General features: G+C 39.3%; 1 protein-coding gene across 1 annotated transcript in view; it reads left to right on the top strand.

Annotated features, from left to right (window-relative positions):
* Window positions 1-1,241: 1,241 nt before the first annotated feature.
* Window positions 1,242-18,257, top strand: part of PLK4 (polo like kinase 4) — a 22,813-nt gene continuing 5,797 nt past the window's right edge. The window contains exons 1-15 of the mRNA XM_066233338.1: window positions 1,242-1,509; window positions 2,137-2,232; window positions 3,013-3,108; window positions 3,190-3,304; window positions 5,733-6,735; window positions 7,747-7,841; window positions 10,196-10,560; window positions 11,429-11,533; window positions 11,886-11,988; window positions 13,091-13,240; window positions 14,202-14,335; window positions 14,421-14,512; window positions 14,716-14,845; window positions 15,792-15,932; window positions 17,136-17,242. Coding sequence (XP_066089435.1) covers window positions 1,480-1,509; window positions 2,137-2,232; window positions 3,013-3,108; window positions 3,190-3,304; window positions 5,733-6,735; window positions 7,747-7,841; window positions 10,196-10,560; window positions 11,429-11,533; window positions 11,886-11,988; window positions 13,091-13,240; window positions 14,202-14,335; window positions 14,421-14,512; window positions 14,716-14,845; window positions 15,792-15,932; window positions 17,136-17,242 — 2,762 coding nt within the window. The 5' untranslated portion in view covers window positions 1,242-1,479. The remainder of the gene's footprint in view (window positions 1,510-2,136; window positions 2,233-3,012; window positions 3,109-3,189; window positions 3,305-5,732; window positions 6,736-7,746; window positions 7,842-10,195; window positions 10,561-11,428; window positions 11,534-11,885; window positions 11,989-13,090; window positions 13,241-14,201; window positions 14,336-14,420; window positions 14,513-14,715; window positions 14,846-15,791; window positions 15,933-17,135; window positions 17,243-18,257) is intronic.

Raw genomic sequence — 18,257 nt, 5'->3', positions numbered from 1 at the left:
TGGGCATCACACTTTTCTCATCTGCTAGAAGAGGCCCGGCCACCCTCTGAGGTCTCTTCTGCCCAATGCTTACCATTACATGTGTGGCATCTCAAGTTGTTAGAGAAATGACATTATTATAATCAAGAGGAATTTAGTACAATGAAGAATGGAGTTCCTCTTCTTAAAGCAGAGAACACATTCATCACAATTCTGAAAACTACAGAGTTTAAGCCAGATAATGCTTCTCTACCTCCCCACCCCACCCCAGGGGGAAGTCCTGTCAAGTTTAAACATTTGAAATGGTTTTTTTGGTGGTGATGGTGATGGTGATGGTGGCGGTGGTGGTGGTGGGTGTGTCAGAGACAGAGAGAGGGACAGACAGGCAGGAAGGGAGCGAGCTGAGAAGCATCAATTCTTTGTTGTGGCTCCTTAGTCTCTTTAGTTGTTCATTGATTGCTTTCTCATATGTGCCTTGACCAGGGGTTACAGCAGATCGAGGGACCCCTTGCTCAAACCAGCGACCTCGGGTTTGAAAATCTAGGTCCTCCGCGTCCCAGTCCGAAGCTCTATCCACCGCGCAGTCGCCTGGTCAGGCTAAACATTTGAAATGTTTTTTTTTTTTTTTTTCTGAAGCCGGAAACGGGGAGAGACAGTCAGACAGACTCCCGCATGCGCCCGACCGGGATCCACCCGGCACGCCCACCAGGGGCCACGCTCTGCCCACCAGGGGGCGATGCCACACTAGAGCCGAGTTCTAGCGCCTGGGGCAGAGGCCAAGGAGCCATCCCCAGCGCCCGGGCCATCTTTGCTCCAATGGAGCCTTGGCTGCGGGAGGGGAAGAGAGAGACGGAGAGGAAGGAGGGGGGGCGGGGTGGAAAAGCAAATGGGCGCTTCTCCTATGTGCCCTGGCCGGGAATCGAACCCGGGTCCCCCGCACACCAGGCCGACGCTCTACCGCTGAGCCAACCGGCCAGGGCCATTTGAAATGTTTAATCGTTTTAAAGCCCTTACAGAACTGGAAGTAGTTTTTCAGACCCTCAAGGGAGTAACGCACAGGTGGAAATGCCTCACACGCCAGACTAGCTCTTCCGCGAGCCGCCCACCGTCTTCCCAAAGCAGAGCTGCCCACTCTGCCCTCATCAGCCGCGGGCGGCCCAGCACTTCCGCCCGAGGCCTGAAAACCGGGCGTGCGGCGACTCAGAGCTCACCACGCATGTGCGCCCGGGTTCTCCGCAGCCAACCATCTCCTTACTTCAGCGCCAGCCTCACTCCGACGGCAATCGGCGGGAGTTTTTCAAAATGGGGGCGCGGAGGCGCCGCCCAGACCTCGGACGGTGTCCCGTATACCTTTCGGTGGCTGCGCTGTCGTCGCCAGGAGCGGCGGCCTAGAGAGCCGAGACTGATGGGCGCCAAAGACCGCTGGCTGCTCGGAGCGTTGCCTCGAAGGGACTGCGAGAAGGGCGCCGACCCCGGGGACCCAGGCTGGTGCCCGGAAATATGGCGGCCTGCATCGGGGAGAAGATCGAGGTGAAAGACTCGGCGGTGCTTGGCTGGGCGGGGACGGGGGTAGTGGCGGGACTCGAGACCATCGCAGGCAGGGCACCCGGAGAAACTAACGGCAGCGGGGCGGGCGCCAAGGTGCTCGAGCAGGGTCCCAACCGCCCAGGGCCCTGTGCGTGGGGGCGGGGTCGGGGTCGGGGTCGGGGTCGGGGTGGCGGCCCAGGTGAATGGCTCGGGGCCCCGCCCCTCTGTCCCTGCGCCGGGCCGTTCTGGTCTGCGGTCCCGCCGGAGCTGCCGCGCTAGAGCATCATCTCCTAGAGGATGGCGGTTACCTCCGGCGGGAGCTTCGGCGGGATCCCAGCAGCCCGTGGACCCCGGAGGTTGGCGGGGGATAGGAGGAGGCTGCGCCGAGGCAGAGGAGCCAGAGCATTAGGGTCCTCGACCTGGTGCCCAGCTGGAAACTCAGGGAGCCCCAGGAGGCGTCAGCATGCTTCCCACCCCAGACACCTGCTGTATTGAGGTGTAATACCTGCTTGAATTTTGAATGCAAATCCTCCTCTCGATTCATTTAATGTACTTTCTATTTCCAGCCCCTTTCTATCGTTCTTCCTTTCTACTCTTGTGAATCATCACATATATTCTTTCACTTTTAAGGATTTTAAAGTTGGGAATCTCCTTGGTAAAGGATCATTTGCTGGTGTCTACAGAGCTGAGTCCATTCACACTGGTTTGGAAGTTGCCATCAAAATGGTAAGAAGACATTTGTCAAATTCTCTAGGAGAGATGCACTACTTGAGATGTCAGAAGCTCCTTACCTACCAGCCTATTCTTTGATTACAGTGTAAAGAACGCATTGCTTAGGCAGAAGAAAATAGTTCCACATTCAGCAATGAACTTAACAGATATCTTAGGAAGTCCTTGATCGTGATTAAAGAAGTGTTTTAAGTTTGTTAATGTTCAGTGGACCTGGTATCTGTTCTAATTTTACATACTTGCAGTCATTGGTAGAAGTCAAAGAATAAATAATGATTTATTTTTAATAAGTGCATTTGTGCATAGTTCTAGATTGTATTGTAACAATCTCAAATACTATTTTGGAAGTCAGTCTGCTAAGAGTAACTTAAGTAATTAAGAGTCAGTTATCTAAACCAGTGGTCTCAACCTGTGGGTCTCCACCCCAGCGGGGGTTGAACGACCAAAACACAGGGGTCTCCTAAAGCCGTCTAAACCACTAGGGGAAGGGAAAGAAAGTTTTGTTTTAAAGCGTGGCCAAATTTTTGTTGTTTCAGAGTCGATAGTCGTTCTGGGAGAGGTTGTGAGCATGCATTGGAAAACTTTTCTGAGTCCATCTGCTAGGCAGTCTGTTAGGTGCACGGGGAAAATAGACTACGGTAACTTCATCTCATAAAGAGTTAAATAAAAGAATTTAAGAATATTTTTAAATGTACTTTCTCTTTTCAAAGTTAACTTGTAACAACTTCATATTTGAAAGTTTATCATCAACATTTAAACCTCTCATGTTATTTTTAGATAGATAAGAAAGCCATGTACAAAGTTGGAATGGTACAGAGAGTCCAAAATGAGGTGAAAATACACTGCCAGTTGAAACATCCTTCTATCTTGGAGGTAAAACACGAATTTTATAAAAGTCGCCAGGGACATTGAATTTTTGTCTATTATAATTTATTCTACTCTTTTACATTTTAGCTGTATAACTATTTTGAAGATAGCAATTATGTTTACCTGGTATTAGAAATGTGCCACAATGGAGAAATGAACAGATACCTGAAGAACAGAAGGAAACCATTCTCAGAAAATGAAGGTGGGCTGCTTTTTCCTTTTTCTTTCTTTTCTATTTTGGTAGATATAAATGTAACTTTGTAGTTTTGAAGAATGTGCTATTTTGTAATATTTAATAAAACTTTTTTTTTTTAAGGGAGAGAGACAGACAGGAAGGGAGAGAGATGAGAAGCATCAATTCATAGTTGGGGCTCCTCAGTTGCTCATGGTCTAGCTGAGCCAGTGACCCCTTGCTCAAGCCAGCAACCTTGTACTCAAACCAGCAACCATGGGGTCATGTCTATGATCCCACGCTCAAGCTGGAGACCCTGCGCTCAAGCTCGTGAGCCCACGCTCAGGCTGGTGAGCCCACGCTCAGGCTGGTGATCTCGGGGTTTCGAACCTGGGTCATCAGCATCCCAGCCAATGCTCTTATCTACTGTACCACTGCATGGTCAGGCTAATAAACTCTTTAATTATTATTCTGGACTACAAAAGGAGATTTCCCCCACCCCCACAATTGTAAGAACTGTTAATTCTTATAAAATATGCAGGCATTATAGAAGTAAAATAAAAGATAAATTTGTATTATCTTTCACCAATATTACATTTTAAATTAAATTGTTAACAATTTAGTATGTACCCTTCTAAATTTAGAAAAACTTTAGAATGCTGTTGATAGATATAAAATAGTTTCTAAGTCAAAAATAATTATTGAAATAACTTATCATAGAAGGTTAAACATAGAGAAGGGAGTATAATGAGCCTCCATGAAGTTAAACCACTCAGCTTTCAAAACTCAACTCCTGGTCAGATTGTTTCATTTGTATCCTTACTTCCTCAGTTTCCCAGAGTATTTTGAACAAATCAGAGACTTCTTTTTATATATAGATATTTTGACATTTCTTTAAAAGATACAGACTTTAAAACAAGTAACTATAGTCATTATCACACCTAATAATTTCCTACCATCAAATACATAATCGGTTTCAGCTTCCCCAGTTTTGTTTTGTTTTGTTTTTAAGTGAGAGGAGGGGAGATAGACAGATTCCCACATGCACTGGACCAGGATCCACCCAGCTCATCTGGGGCTGCTGGCAACAGCTATTTTTAGTACCTGAGGTGGAGACTCCACAAGCCATCCTCAGTGCCTGGGCCTGGCTGCTCAAACCAGTCGAGCCATGGTTGTGGGAGTGGAATAGTGAGTGAGAGAAGGGAGGGGCGAGAAGCAGATGGTCACTTGTCCTTGTGCCCTGATGGGGTGTCGAACCCAGAACATCCATATACTTGCTCAACACTGTATCAGTGAGCCAACTGGCCTGGGCCCCCAGTTTCTTATAAATAACTTTTTATTCTTTAATTATTGAGAGGAGTAAGGCAGAGAGAAAGCAATGAAACTATATATCATTTTTATATTTAAAAAGCAATTATTGCACGTACTTTTGTAGACTTAAATGTACATAGGCACACACAAGAAAAAGTATAAAAATATATACAGACTGTTAATAGTAATTGCTTTTTGGGAGCATTTGGGGGGACATCAGAGGAACATTAGCTTGCTTTTTTTAAATCATTTTTTATTTACAATTATATGATCTCATATTACACTGTTCACAAAAATGAGGGGATCAGGGAATGTACAGATAATCCAGTACTCTCAGCTTTTGTCTGCATTTTCACCAATGAAATAAAAGTTGGTTTTGCATCTCATTTGCATAATCAAACAACTTTCTTTGACATGTTTGCTTTGCTGATGTTCTTGTTTAATAAAAAACCCACAAATGCTTTTTTTATCACTTGATATTCATTTTGAAATATCCCCTAATTTTTGTGAGCAGTATAGTTTCAAGTGTATGGCCCATTGATTAGACATCATAAACTTACTAAGTGATCATCCTGATGAGTGTTGTACTCATCTGACATCATACATAGTTATTAGAATATTATTTACTGTATCACTCTGCTGTCCTTTGCATCATGACTGTTCTGTAACAAGCGGTTTGTACTTCTTAAACCCTCTCGTCTTTTTCACTCAGTCCTCCAACCCCCTCCCATCTGTCCACCATCAGAGGTTCTCTGTATCTGTGAGTTGCTTTTTAAAAAACAATTAGAATGTATTTATGAATTATTTATTCAATTATAAATGTTTTCTCTTAATTGCTAGAGACTTTTGGTTAACCTAGTTACTCTTTTTCCAAATGTTAGTAAAATTAAGCTTCCCTAAACTATATAGAAACCTCATCAGTTAGAAAGGACAGTGATTCAATAAAAGAACTGCCTAGTTGTCTCAAAAGGAATTTAAAAATATTATGAAATTATCAGAGTATTATTTTGGTTGATATAACTAAGCTGCAAGCCTGTGTTCTAATTTTAATACTCTTGACATGTGTGCTTGGGTTTGGGTCATATATTCTAAATACTGAATGTTCCAGATTTTCTGAATCACAGGTTTTATGTTTGCCTTCTAACAGCTCGACACTTCATGCACCAGATCATCACAGGAATGTTGTATCTCCATTCTCATGGTATATTACACCGGGACCTCACACTCTCTAACCTCTTACTCACACGTAACATGAACATCAAGATTGCCGATTTTGGGCTGGCAACTCAACTGCAAATGCCACATGAAAAGCACTATACCTTATGTGGAACTCCTAATTACATTTCACCAGAAATTGCAACTCGAAGTGCACATGGACTTGAATCTGACATTTGGTCCTTAGGCTGTATGTTTTATACGTTACTTATTGGGAGACCACCTTTTGACACTGACACAGTCAAGAACACGTTAAATAAAGTAGTATTGGCAGATTATGAAATGCCAACTTTCTTGTCAAGAGAAGCCAAGGACCTTATACACCAGTTACTTCGCAGAAATCCAGAAGATCGTTTAAGTCTGTCTTCAGTATTAGACCATCCTTTTATGTCCCGAAATTACTCAACAAAAAGTAAGGATTTAGGAACTGTAGAAGATTCAATTGATAGTGGGCATGCCACAATTTCTACTGCAATGACAAGTATAAGTGGTAGTTTGTTTGACAGAAGAAGACTTTTTATTGGTCAGCCACTCCCAAATAAAATGACTGTATTTCCAATGAATAAAAACTCAAGTGATTTTTCTTCTTCGGGAGATAGAAGCAGTTTTTATACTCAGTGGGGAAGTCAAGAACAAGAAAGCAGTTACAGTGGAAGGGGAAGAGTAATCCAAGATGCAGAAGAAAGGCCACATTCTCGCTACCTTCGGAGAGCCCATTCCTCTGACAGATCTGGCACTTCTAATAGTCAGTCTCAAGCAAACACATACACCATGGAACGATGCCACTCAGCAGAAGTGCTTTCCAAATCTAAAAGATTGGGAGTAGATGAAAATGAAGAAAGATACTCACCCATAAACAGCAACGTCAACATCTTTCACTTCAAGACATCCAATAGTTCTGGATCTTTGGAAAGACCTGAAAACAATCAAGCACTGTAAGAATGATTCTATCAAAAGCATTTCACTTTTTAGATAAACATAGTATCAGTAATGAAGCTACCTCTAACTAAGGGGGTTTACCTTTTTCTAACATTGTCAGATATTCCTCTGGCACTCCTTAACTGATTTCTCTTTTTAAGTGAGTGGAGGGGAGATAGTGAGACAGACTCCCCCATGTGCCCTGATGGTGTGGCAGCCCCTGCCTGGGGCTGATGCTCGAATCAGCTGAGCTATCCTCAGTGCCTGAGGCCAACGCTCAGACCAGCTGAGCTGTCCTTAGGGCTGGGGGCTGATGCTCGAACCACTTGAGCCACTGGCTGTGAGAGGGGAATAAGAGAGCAGAGAGAAGGTGAAGAGAAGCAGATGGTTGCTTCTCATGTGCCCTGACCGGGAATTGAACCTGAGACTTCCATAGGCTGGGCTGATGTTCTATCATTGGATTTCTATTTCTTATTAGGAAGAGAATCAGAATGATGATTTTGAATTGCGGTTAAGAATCTTTTTAAATATGAGTGTATATGCTCATGAGTATGTTTAATATTTGGAAATTTTTAGTTTCATTCTTTTTAATGAAGCAGGTCTACAGTGCAAAGTGCCATATATTAAACATGTTTTGTCTGTTCGGTATTCTAATAGTAATTATAAACACACACACAGAGAAAGAGATGCGGAGCCTAAGTGATGAGTAATCGTATTGACTGCTTCTCACATGAAGACTAGTTTTTGTAGTGACTATCGTGTTTATTTTTTCTTTCTCTGGTCTCTGATTTTTATGCTTAAATTACAAGAGGGCAATAGCCATATTGAAGCATTGTCACAGTGCCAAGGGGATTTTAGCATAGGAGTTTAACTTTGTAGAGACAGTTTAATTATGCAAATATTGGTTTCTGCGGTTATTCTAAAATTTTCAGATACTCAAGATCTCCCTTTTTAAGTATTTTTATCTAAAAAAGTTATTACCTGATAATTTTTTATTAGTTTATGCAAATATGTTTTTCTCTGTTTAGCTCCAGTCATCCAGGAAAACCACCTTTTCCATTTCCAGACCAGACATCTCAGCCTGAAATGGTGCAACAGTGGTTTGGAAATCTGCAAAAAAATGGTGAGTAGTTAATGACTGTTTAATAAAAAGTTAAAGGCTTGAACACTTAGCAGGCATTGCCCATTTCTATTTGAGTTTTCATTAAAAAATAATGCTTTTTTTTTTTAAATTTAGAAATTTTATTGAGTGACACTGATCAATAAGAGTACACAGGTTTCAGGTGAACATCTCCATGGCATTTGAACTATTGGCATTTTCAATAAATTATGTTAAAATAGCCTGACTGGTGGTAGCGCAGTGGATAAATCATTGACCTGGAACACTGAGGTCACCGGTTTGAAACTCTGGGTTTGCCTGGTCAAGGCACATATGAGAGTTGATGCTTCCTGCTCCTCCCCCTTCTTTCTCTCTCTCTCTCCTTTCTAAAATGAATAAAGTCTTTAAAAAATTATTTTTAAAACTATATTAAAATAATAGTAATAACAACTATTAACACATTTTGAGTATTTGTCAGTCACTGTTCTTAGTGCTTACCATGTATTATTATCACAAAATAAATATAAAGATGGTGCTATTATTATTAGCTCTATCTTAGGAAGGATGAGGAAACTGTAGTGCACAGGGCATAATTAGCCAAGCCACACTGCCCATATAGGAGCAGGACTCTCGCCCAGTAGACTGGCTCAGAAGCTTGACTCTTAGCTGCTGTTCTTGAAGCCTGGCTGTGGTAAGCTCCTACTTTCAGTGCCTCTAACACAATCAAAAGATGGTTGACCTGATTTATAATTAGAATCTGATATGGACATCATGGTTTACCAATGAATGGACACCACCACTAGAAACCTAAACATTTTTAAACAGCTGTCATCCAAGGCACTATTTTATTTATAAAGAGAGTTTGAAAGTTAAGCATTTCTCTTTAATGAACTTGACAGATTCACAGATGGTGGGTTGGAAAATAACGATAGAAATAAAAGAGAATAAAAAAGAAACATATGGAGAGGAGGAGATTATTTTTTACTAAGTATTATATTACTTCACACAAAGAGTGCATAATGCAGTAATTTAAGCACCTCTAGCATCTATTTTTTTTCTTTCTTTTTAAATGTACGTTATTTTCAAGTGCCCAAGAGAATTTTTCATGTGTTCTTGTTGAAGATGATCATTCAAGTTTCTGTTTTTTAAACCATAAAAGTGCCATGTACTCAGTCTTGCAGTTAGTTAACCTTTTCTTGCATTTATAGATGGCATGGACATATCTGAGATGATTATTATATTTATAATAATCTAGTACTGCTGCTGTAATTTTAAAGTACAGTATTTGATATAAAATATTTCTGTTATAATGGGAGTAGAGAAGAAAAAAGCACTAAAAAGTAATTTAAGGGAAAATTACAATATAAATTTTAAGAATTTGGTATTTGAAAAATTGTCTTACTGTTTTATATCGCCTTACGTTTCAGGGCTTTACAAAAATGTTTCCAGGGGAATGTTAAAACTATAAAATATAAGTGGGTAAAGTTTATTATGAACTTTTTTAAAAATGTAGATGCAAATACATTTGCAAGATTAAATATTAATAAATTAAAACTACTTCATATATTGTGGTTTTTGCTTTTAATTGTATATTTTTAAGTAAGGATGGGATATAGATTTTAGTTTAAGAGAATACATTTACATATTATATAGAATGATTACTGAAAATTCTCTCATTTCTGTATTTGTTGCAGCATTGATAGTTCCTTGTTTTAGAATTAATCAGTGAGTAGGTGACTAGTTTTTGCTTTGATTAAAAAATTAATTTCATATTAGTATCTTTTCTTTCTCAGTGTTAAGAATACTAAAGGTATTTGCCAAATGGCTTGAATGTTCTTTAAAGATGCTATTTTGTTATATCATATCTCAAACTTATTTGTTAGAAAAATTGAGTGTTTCTGTTGTTGTTTTTAGTGAGAGAGACAGAGTCAGGGAAAGCAACAAATAGGGACAGACAGACAAGAGGGGAGAGAGATGAGAAATCTCTCAATCAATTCTTCATTGTGACACCTTAGTTGTTCATTGACTGCTTTCTCCTCTGTGCCTCAGCCTGGGTTTGACCTTGCACAAGCCAGCGATCTTGGGCTTAGAGCCAGTAACCTTTGGGCTCAAGCCAGCAACCATGGAGTCATGTTTATGATCCCATGCTCAAGCCAGATGAGCCCACACTCAAGCAGGCGACCTCGGGGTTTCAAACCTGGGTCCTCTGCATCCCAGGCCACTGCGCCACTGCCTGGTCAGGCAAGCATTATTTTTTTGGGGGGGGCTACATTTCTTTTGTTCTTAAAAAAATGTATCATAAGCAGCATGACATTATTTTATGCAAGCTTGGCTTATTAATTATTCCACTCAGTTGCTTTATTCTGTGTATATTACAGCTCATTTAAGAGAAACTACTGAGCACAACAGCATTAGCCTAAACAGAGATTTCCAGGGCCATCCAGACTTGCAGGACACATCAAGAAATGCCTGGACTGATACAAAAGCCAAAAACAACCCTGATGCTTCTGATAATGTGCATTCTGCAAAGCAGCTGAATACCATGAAATATACAGCCGCATATCATAAACCTGAAATAATTCAACAAGAATATGTTTTTGGCTTAGAACCTGTTTCTGAGCAAAACAAGGCAAGGGGTACAGAGCCACCACTGGACTATCAGAAACGCACAATACGAAGCATTCTATCTCCTTTGACAGCTTACAGGTTAAAACCAATTAGACAGAAAACCAAAAAGGCTGTGGTATGTGTATTATTTTTCAAAATTATTATGTGATATTTCCTTGTGTAAATTGATTTCTGGTATCAAATTGTATGTATTTTTAGTTCCCTGTTATGTCCTTGTACTTTTGATAAATGAATAATACACTCATTTACAAGAAAAAAGTCAGGGTTTTTATGGGAAAATGGCTCTTGTTTCTCTCTGGCTACTTAAAAATGGTGAATTGATACTGATACATTTTGAATTTTAAATTATTGATAATGAAAAACATTTCAAAATAATACTAGCCAATTACTGTTAAATATTTATCTGCAATTCCAATTACTAAATATTTAATATTACCTTTTGCTTATGTTTTTACTATTTTTACATATAATCCAGACTCAAATGGTAAACTATAAAATATAACTTTTTTTATCATTGGAAACTATTTAGAAGACAAGGAATATGCACAAAATTAAATTTTAAAAATTAAACTATTTAAAAGACAAAGAATATGCACAAAATTAAAAAATGGCAGGTGTGATTTGGGAATGGTGAGTTTTATTTTTTAATTTCATCCTCATCCTATTTTTTCGTTTTCCATCTCACCCAGTCTGGCCTTTGTTTGGCATGCTATTGTCTTTTCAATCCTTACTCTCCACCCTCCCTTCTGTTTCCTCTGCCCACCGGTTATCACGCCGCCCTTCACTGTGCCTCTTCACTGAGTTCCTGTTTCACAGTGCTGCTTGGACGCACCTCTGCTTCGGACTGTTGCAGTGAAGCAGATATTTTATTTTGACTTTAGTTTGTATTTCTGCCATGGTTAAGTACTTTTCTATTAAGTATTATCTATGTCAGCGCTATTCTAGTAAACGAGAATTCTTACTGATTTTGGATTCATTTTTAGGTGAGCATACTTGATTCTGAGGAGGTGTGTGTGGAGCTTCTAAAGGAGCATTCGTCTCAGGACTATGTGAAAGAAGTTCTCCAGATATCTAGTGATGGAAACATGGTAATGTTGATCTACCTTGTTCTCTTACAGCTTCATCCCTTAAGCATTTAGCCTTCTGATTCATTCTCAATTGATACCTTTAAAATATTTTAAAATCAAAATCAAAAACCAAAATAACATAGTACACATACTCAAGTAAATTAGTGGGGTTTTAAAAGTAATTATGACTAGTAACAAAATCTAAACTTTAGGCTTAAGGTTAAAAAGCAAAAAACTTACTTTTAGAGCATATTTAGCATTTTCAATAAAATAATATTTACTATTACATGAGTCCTTTTCATAATTTTACTAAGAAAATATAGTGCTCTAATTTAATAGCATATAATTAGAATTCTTAAAAATTTTTTGGCAGATTACTATTTATTATCCAAACGATGGAAGAGGTTTTCCTCTTGTTGATAGGCCGCCTTCACCCACTGCGAACATCAGTAGGTACAGCTTTGACAATTTACCAGGTAGGTAAAGCCACCAGGGGACAGACTTCCAGAATGGACTTACATAGAAACTCAGTGTATGTGGTTAAACAAGTGGTGAGATGGGATGTACCTTACTACTCCAGTGCAATTACTGTTCTGCATTCTAATGGTAAAAACTAACTTTGGAATATTTGTTTTGAATCATGTTATCAATTCAACGTGAAATACCTAGTTTTTGACTTTTGAAATTATAACTGTGCTACCTATATAAATGATCATTAATAATTGTGGTTTAGCAAATTTGACTCCTAGTTCAGCTCCTAGATTTTATGGGTTGGGGAAATAAGTACTGAATAGTAAGACTTCACTGCAATTAGAAACAAATAAGAGCCTGACCAGGCGGTGGCGCAGTGGATAGAGCATCCGACTGGGATGCGGAGGACCCAGGTTCGAGACCCCGAGGTCACCAGCTTGAGCATGAGCTCATCTGGTTTGAGTAAAGCTCACCAGCTTGGACCCAAGGTCACTGGCTCGAGCAAGGGGTTACTTGGTCTGCTGAAGGCCTGCGGTCAAGGCACATATGAGAAAGCAATCAATGAACAGCTAAGGTGTCACAACGATAAACTAATGATTGATGCTTCTCATCTCTCTCCGTTCCTATCTGTCTGTCCCTATCTGTCCCTCTGTCTGACTCTCTGTCTCTGGAATAAAAAGAAACAAATAAGAAAACCTATGTAATTTAATTGTATTAGAAATCAAACCAGGTACATAAGACTTAAATACTATAAAAGACCATAGTTGCAGGCAACAGCAAAAAATTTACATGTATAAGGTAAGACCATAAAACTGCTTTAGTAACGTAAGAGCTATATTTCTTTTTCTGAAAGTCGTTAGGTTCTAATATCTCAGGTAGAAGTCTTTTCATTTCACTTATAAAATTTTCCTGAAATTATAATATTTCCTTGCTTATAATAAGGAGGTGATATGTCTCTAAAATATTTTTATTTTGGTCCTGGGATTACTAACCATCTACTTGAATTTTTGAGGCAGAATAAATATAAATAGTAAATTTTTATATACTTTATATGTCATGTCAGAATTTATTATAATAGGTCATTTTTGTATTTGTTTTCCTCCTTAGAAAAGTACTGGCGAAAATATCAGTATGCTTACAGATTTGTACAGCTTGTAAGATCTAAATCTCCCAAAATCACCTATTTTACAAGATATGCTAAATGTGTCTTGATGGAGAACTCCCCCAGTGCCCATTTTGAGGTGTGGTTTTATGATGGTAAGTACTGTTTTAAAATGGTAATGTTTTCCCTTTAGTTTGTAATTTAACAATTGTGGGATTTCTTAAATTTAGCACAGCAAGTTTTTTGTTTTTTGGGGTTTTTTTTTGTATTTTTCTGAAGTTGGAAATGGGGAGGCAGTCAGACTCCTGCATGCACCCGACTGTGATCCACCTGGCATGCCCACCAGGGGGTGATGCTCTGCCCATCTGGGGCGTTGCTCTGTCAACCAGAGCCATTCTAGTGCCTGAGGCAGAGGCCATAGAGCCATCCTCAGCGCCCGGGCCAACTTTGCTCCAGTGGAGCCTTAGCTGCGGGAGGGGAAGAGAGAGACAGAGAGGAAGGAGAGGGGGAGGGGTGGAGAAGCAAATGTGCGCTTCTCCTGTGTGCCCTGGTTGGGAATCGACCTGGGACTCCTGCACGCCAGGCTGACGCTCTACCACTGAGCCAACCGGCCAGGGCCTAGCACAGCAAGTTTTTATCACACACACACACACACACACACACACATTTGAGTTGAGAAACGCAAATGGACATGTAAAAATTATGAGAATTATAAATTAGCAAAAGGATAGGATTGAACCAGAGAATCTTATTTTCTTAATCAATGAAGATGATTTGCTGTTGAATCAGTAAAGCTTGCTCCTTTAAGGCACACTTAGCACATACACTTACACAGTGCGAATGGAGCTGTATCTGTCCTTCAGTCGTGTTTTTGTATGAGAGCAATGACCTTTTCAAAAACATCCTAAGTGTTTCAGATTTAAGCCAGATATAAGCACAAAAGAAAAATTGATGACCTATATTTACTGACTACTTTGAGAGCCCCATTTTATTATGGTTTGTAAATGAACGTAGATGGTACTCTGGCCTAGGAGTCATTATGTACTGGTATAGTAATGAATATAAATACAGGGTATTTAAAGAAATGATAAAAGAGTAGTTTTCTCATTTTTTAAGGAACAAAGATACACAAAACAGAAGCTTTAGTTCATGTGATTGAAAAGACTGGGAAATCTTACACCTTAAAAGGGGAAAGTGAAGTTAATAGCTTGAAAGAGGAGATGAAATTGTACATGGACCATGCGAATGAGGTGAGTGCCCCAGGGTGCTCGTGCGTTAGCTGTTACTTCCAGTGACTGCTGGAGCTGTGACCGAGGGCACTCTCCTTTGCCACAGGGCCACCGGACCTGTTTAGCGTTGGAGGCCGTGATTTCGGAAGAGGAGAAGAAGAGTGGAAGTGCCCCCTTTTTCCCAATAATCATAGGGAGGTAAGTATGGGGAGATTTAAAAAATACGGCTAAAACATATAGAAGATGTTTAAAAACCTGGTTTGGTGTTTACACAATGAACTTCCTGTAGCTTTCTATAAACTGTAAGCTTTAAGGCAGCGGTTCTCAACCTGTGGGTCGCGACCCACAGGTTGAGAACCGCTGCTTTAAGGGAATGGGTTGGACATTTCTTTCTCCTTCAGAAAACCTAGTGGTACCAGCGCAGCGCAGGCCTTGTCGCCTCCTCCTCCTGGGGATCCAGACTTCCTGACCGGTAGAATGATGGCGAACAGTGCTGCCTCTCCGCAATGGGCACCGGCACGTCACCCCTCTGTATGTACACACATGTTCCTTCTGTACCCTAGACCCTCCAGTGACTGCCTGATGCCCTTGATGTCAAATTAAGACTCTTTGCTGTCGCCATCCATTCACACCTTATGTGCCTTACTGTCACCTACCTGCCTTTCCAGCCTCATACTAAGACTGCCCACGCTCTCTGCACCTGAGCCTCAGAAGTCTTCTTCCCTAAGTCACACTCTCAGGGCCTTTTCACAGGCATCCACGGGTCTGAGACTCTCTTCTCCGACCCTGCAAGGGCTACTTACTGCTTTCTCATCCTTCAGGTCTCGGTTTAAAGATGAACTCAAACAGGCCTAACCTGACTCCTCTGGAAAAAAGCTAAATATATTAAATTAGATATTATTGTTTTGTTTTACCTGTAAAGTATCATTAACTACATTTATATCCATGATAGACTCATGGTTAAATAAAATTACTATAGTTCTACTCATTGAACTGTTATGCCAATGAAGACTATTTAACAGTATAGTATAAAATGCAGCATTAAGCCATCATCCAGACCTACAGACGTTGCTGGTTCAGTCTCCAGTCAGGGCACAGATAGGAACAGATTGATGTTCCTATCTCTCTCTCTCATTCCCTTTCTCTGTCTCTAAAATCAATAAAATAAGCATTTAAAAAGTAAATATTGATAATAAAATGCAGCATTAAAGAAGTAGGTTCATGTTTGCAGCTGTGAAAAATTACACCTTGAGAAAAAGAAAAAGGTATCAACCAAAATGAAAACAGCAATTGTGTGATTTTTTTCTGTTCTGTATTTTTCTAATTATCCATGATATGGATAAAATTTTTCATTTTAACTTTATTTTTTAAAAGAACTTATTTTAAGCTAATGAAGAGCCAGTCATTTTCGACTTTTGCTGCAGTTGGCTTATAAACAGGCTAAGGCATAGGATCTCCTGTCTTTTACTGTGTGTAGATGGCTACAGGGGAAGGATTTGGCCTCACCGCTGCAGCTTCCAGAACAAACATCCCTTCCAGCCATCTAAAGGATTGTCTTCCTTCGTCAGCACAACTTTTGAAATCCGTTTTTGTGAAAAATGTTGGCTGGGCTACGCAGGTGAGAAGTCTTTAAGGAAGTAAATTTTTTTCGGTATGAATTTCTTTGATTTCCATAGTGATTAGACAATTGCCCAAAAATACAGAACATTGTAAAGATTTCTCTTTGCAAGAAGTGTTTACACCTTTTTTGAATTGGTTGTATCCATTTAAAATTTAAACATTTTTTCATTTGTATAGTTAGAAAACTCTACATATTGTTGATAATAAAGGCCTGTTTTTGGCTTTGCTTTTTAAAGTACAGGTCATGATAATGGCTAATTGTTAGGAGCTTAGAGTGATGCCCAGAGTAATTTAAATTTTAGAATCTTTATAATATGTATTACTGGAGTAACTTTTATTTGGCTAGAAAGTTTTCTTGTGTTTGAAAGTTAAATCCACATTGAGTTTTAAACTTACAGAATTTTATGTAGGTGTGAAATTATATGTATGTGTGTGTGTGTTATCTAAACATTCGAAGTTTTGAGGATTTTGAGCATAGTACAGTGATTTTTGCTTACCAATGAAATAAAATGCAGCCTAGGAAATAAAGGGAAGGGAGCTCAACATTTGTTGAGTATCTGCGGTGAGGAACCATGTATTTCACTTATATTGTCTCATTATTCCTCCACATAAAACCTAACAATGGTATCTCCTTTTATATACAGTTAAAAAGTATGGCTCATAATGGTTGATTGGCTTGCTCTGTCCTACTTTGTTGGCAGAGTCTGGATTTGAACCCAGGTCTCTGACTCCAAACAGAGTCCATGTTGTCATCTCTGTACTCTGGAGTGGCACATTATAAATATCAGTGACTAAAGGAGCAAGTTTCAAACCTGAGATATGAGGTTCTCATGCAGAAGAGAAATTCTCTTGGTGGAAGGCCTAAGACTTGAAAGAAATTCTAATTTAAGAAAGTTTATTTTGTTATTTCCTAAATCTATTCTAGGCTAGAAATACAATTTGGAAAAAAAAGATACTGTTGGAAAACAACAACAAAAGACTACTCCAGTGTTCTAACGGAAACAAATGGGAAACAGGATTCATTTAGAATAATCTTAATATTCTAGTACCCTGACTATTAAAGGGATAGTCTGAGAAAGACATGAACTTTCTCTCCCCCAGAGGGATTTTTTAAACTATATAAAAATCTATTAAACATGAGTACTTTTTAAGAATCTTAGATCCTCAACTGTGTAATCATTTCCGGCTCTTTATTTTCTAGTTGACTAGTGGAGCCGTGTGGGTCCAGTTCAATGATGGGTCCCAGCTAGTTGTACAGGCAGGAGTGTCTTCTATCAGTTACACATCGCCAGATGGTCAGACAACTAGGTGAGTTCTTGGAGCACTGGTAGAGATTCAGTCAGCCCTTTGGTATAAGTTTTCACTATACATTGAAATAAATGATTTAGTAAAGTTACTGTTTTTATTTTGACTATGTTTAGATTATATAAACTTAATTAGTCTTAGGAGCTCATATAGTTTTCTTAATGCACGTTTTATGATTATTTACAAGAATGCATGAATGGTCTGGATAATCCACTGTGAGTGGTTACATTCCTTGTCTTATTCCATAGCCTAACTGGGTTGGTCCTTTTCATAAATACCATAACAGACTGCTAAGTTCAAAATAACAGACCTGAGTGATTTACGTCACAAAACAGAAGCTAAAAATGTTTTTAAGAGATAACCAAATTTTCTTCCCTCAAATGAAAGGCTGTATTCTCTCATCTAATGTAAATTAATCACTGTTTGAAACACGTTTTTGAATGTATATGTTCATTCTGTATGAAAATGTGTGCCAGGCATCATGCTAAAAATAAGGAATCTGGCAATAGCAAGAGGAAACAGTAGTTTGGTTTCCACATTTCAAACCATAACTTACTAAAAAGTTGGGTGATGATGATGCCAATACCGAAATGATACTTTGAGAAGTGCTATTGTAAAGGAGTTACTTGAGATACCTACCAATTTGTGGATATCTACCAATGGCTTTTTTTGTTAAATGCGTGGATATAAGGTGTGGATATCTACCAGTGGGTTTTTTTGTTAAATGTGTACATATGCAGCACCATTATTTAAAAGCTATTCCTAAAGTTAGAGGCTTTGCTAAATAATCTTTGTCACGTGCCCCAGAAAGTGGAAGGACACAGGTATAAAATGATGGGACCCATGTTCGGAAAATAACACTTCAGATTTACTTGATACAGTCAAATTGTTAACATTTAAATAGAAATGTATTCATATGTGTTTAGCATAGTATTTTCCTTAGATTAGGACCCAAGGAATCCACATTTTCAGACTGCTTTAGAAATAATAAAGACAGCTTATTTATTTAATTTTATTT

The sequence above is a fragment of the Saccopteryx bilineata genome, chromosome 1 (genome assembly GCF_036850765.1).
Source record: "Saccopteryx bilineata isolate mSacBil1 chromosome 1, mSacBil1_pri_phased_curated, whole genome shotgun sequence".
NCBI classification, from domain to species: Eukaryota; Metazoa; Chordata; class Mammalia; order Chiroptera; family Emballonuridae; genus Saccopteryx; species Saccopteryx bilineata.
This window is presented reverse-complemented; position numbering and strand designations above follow the sequence as displayed.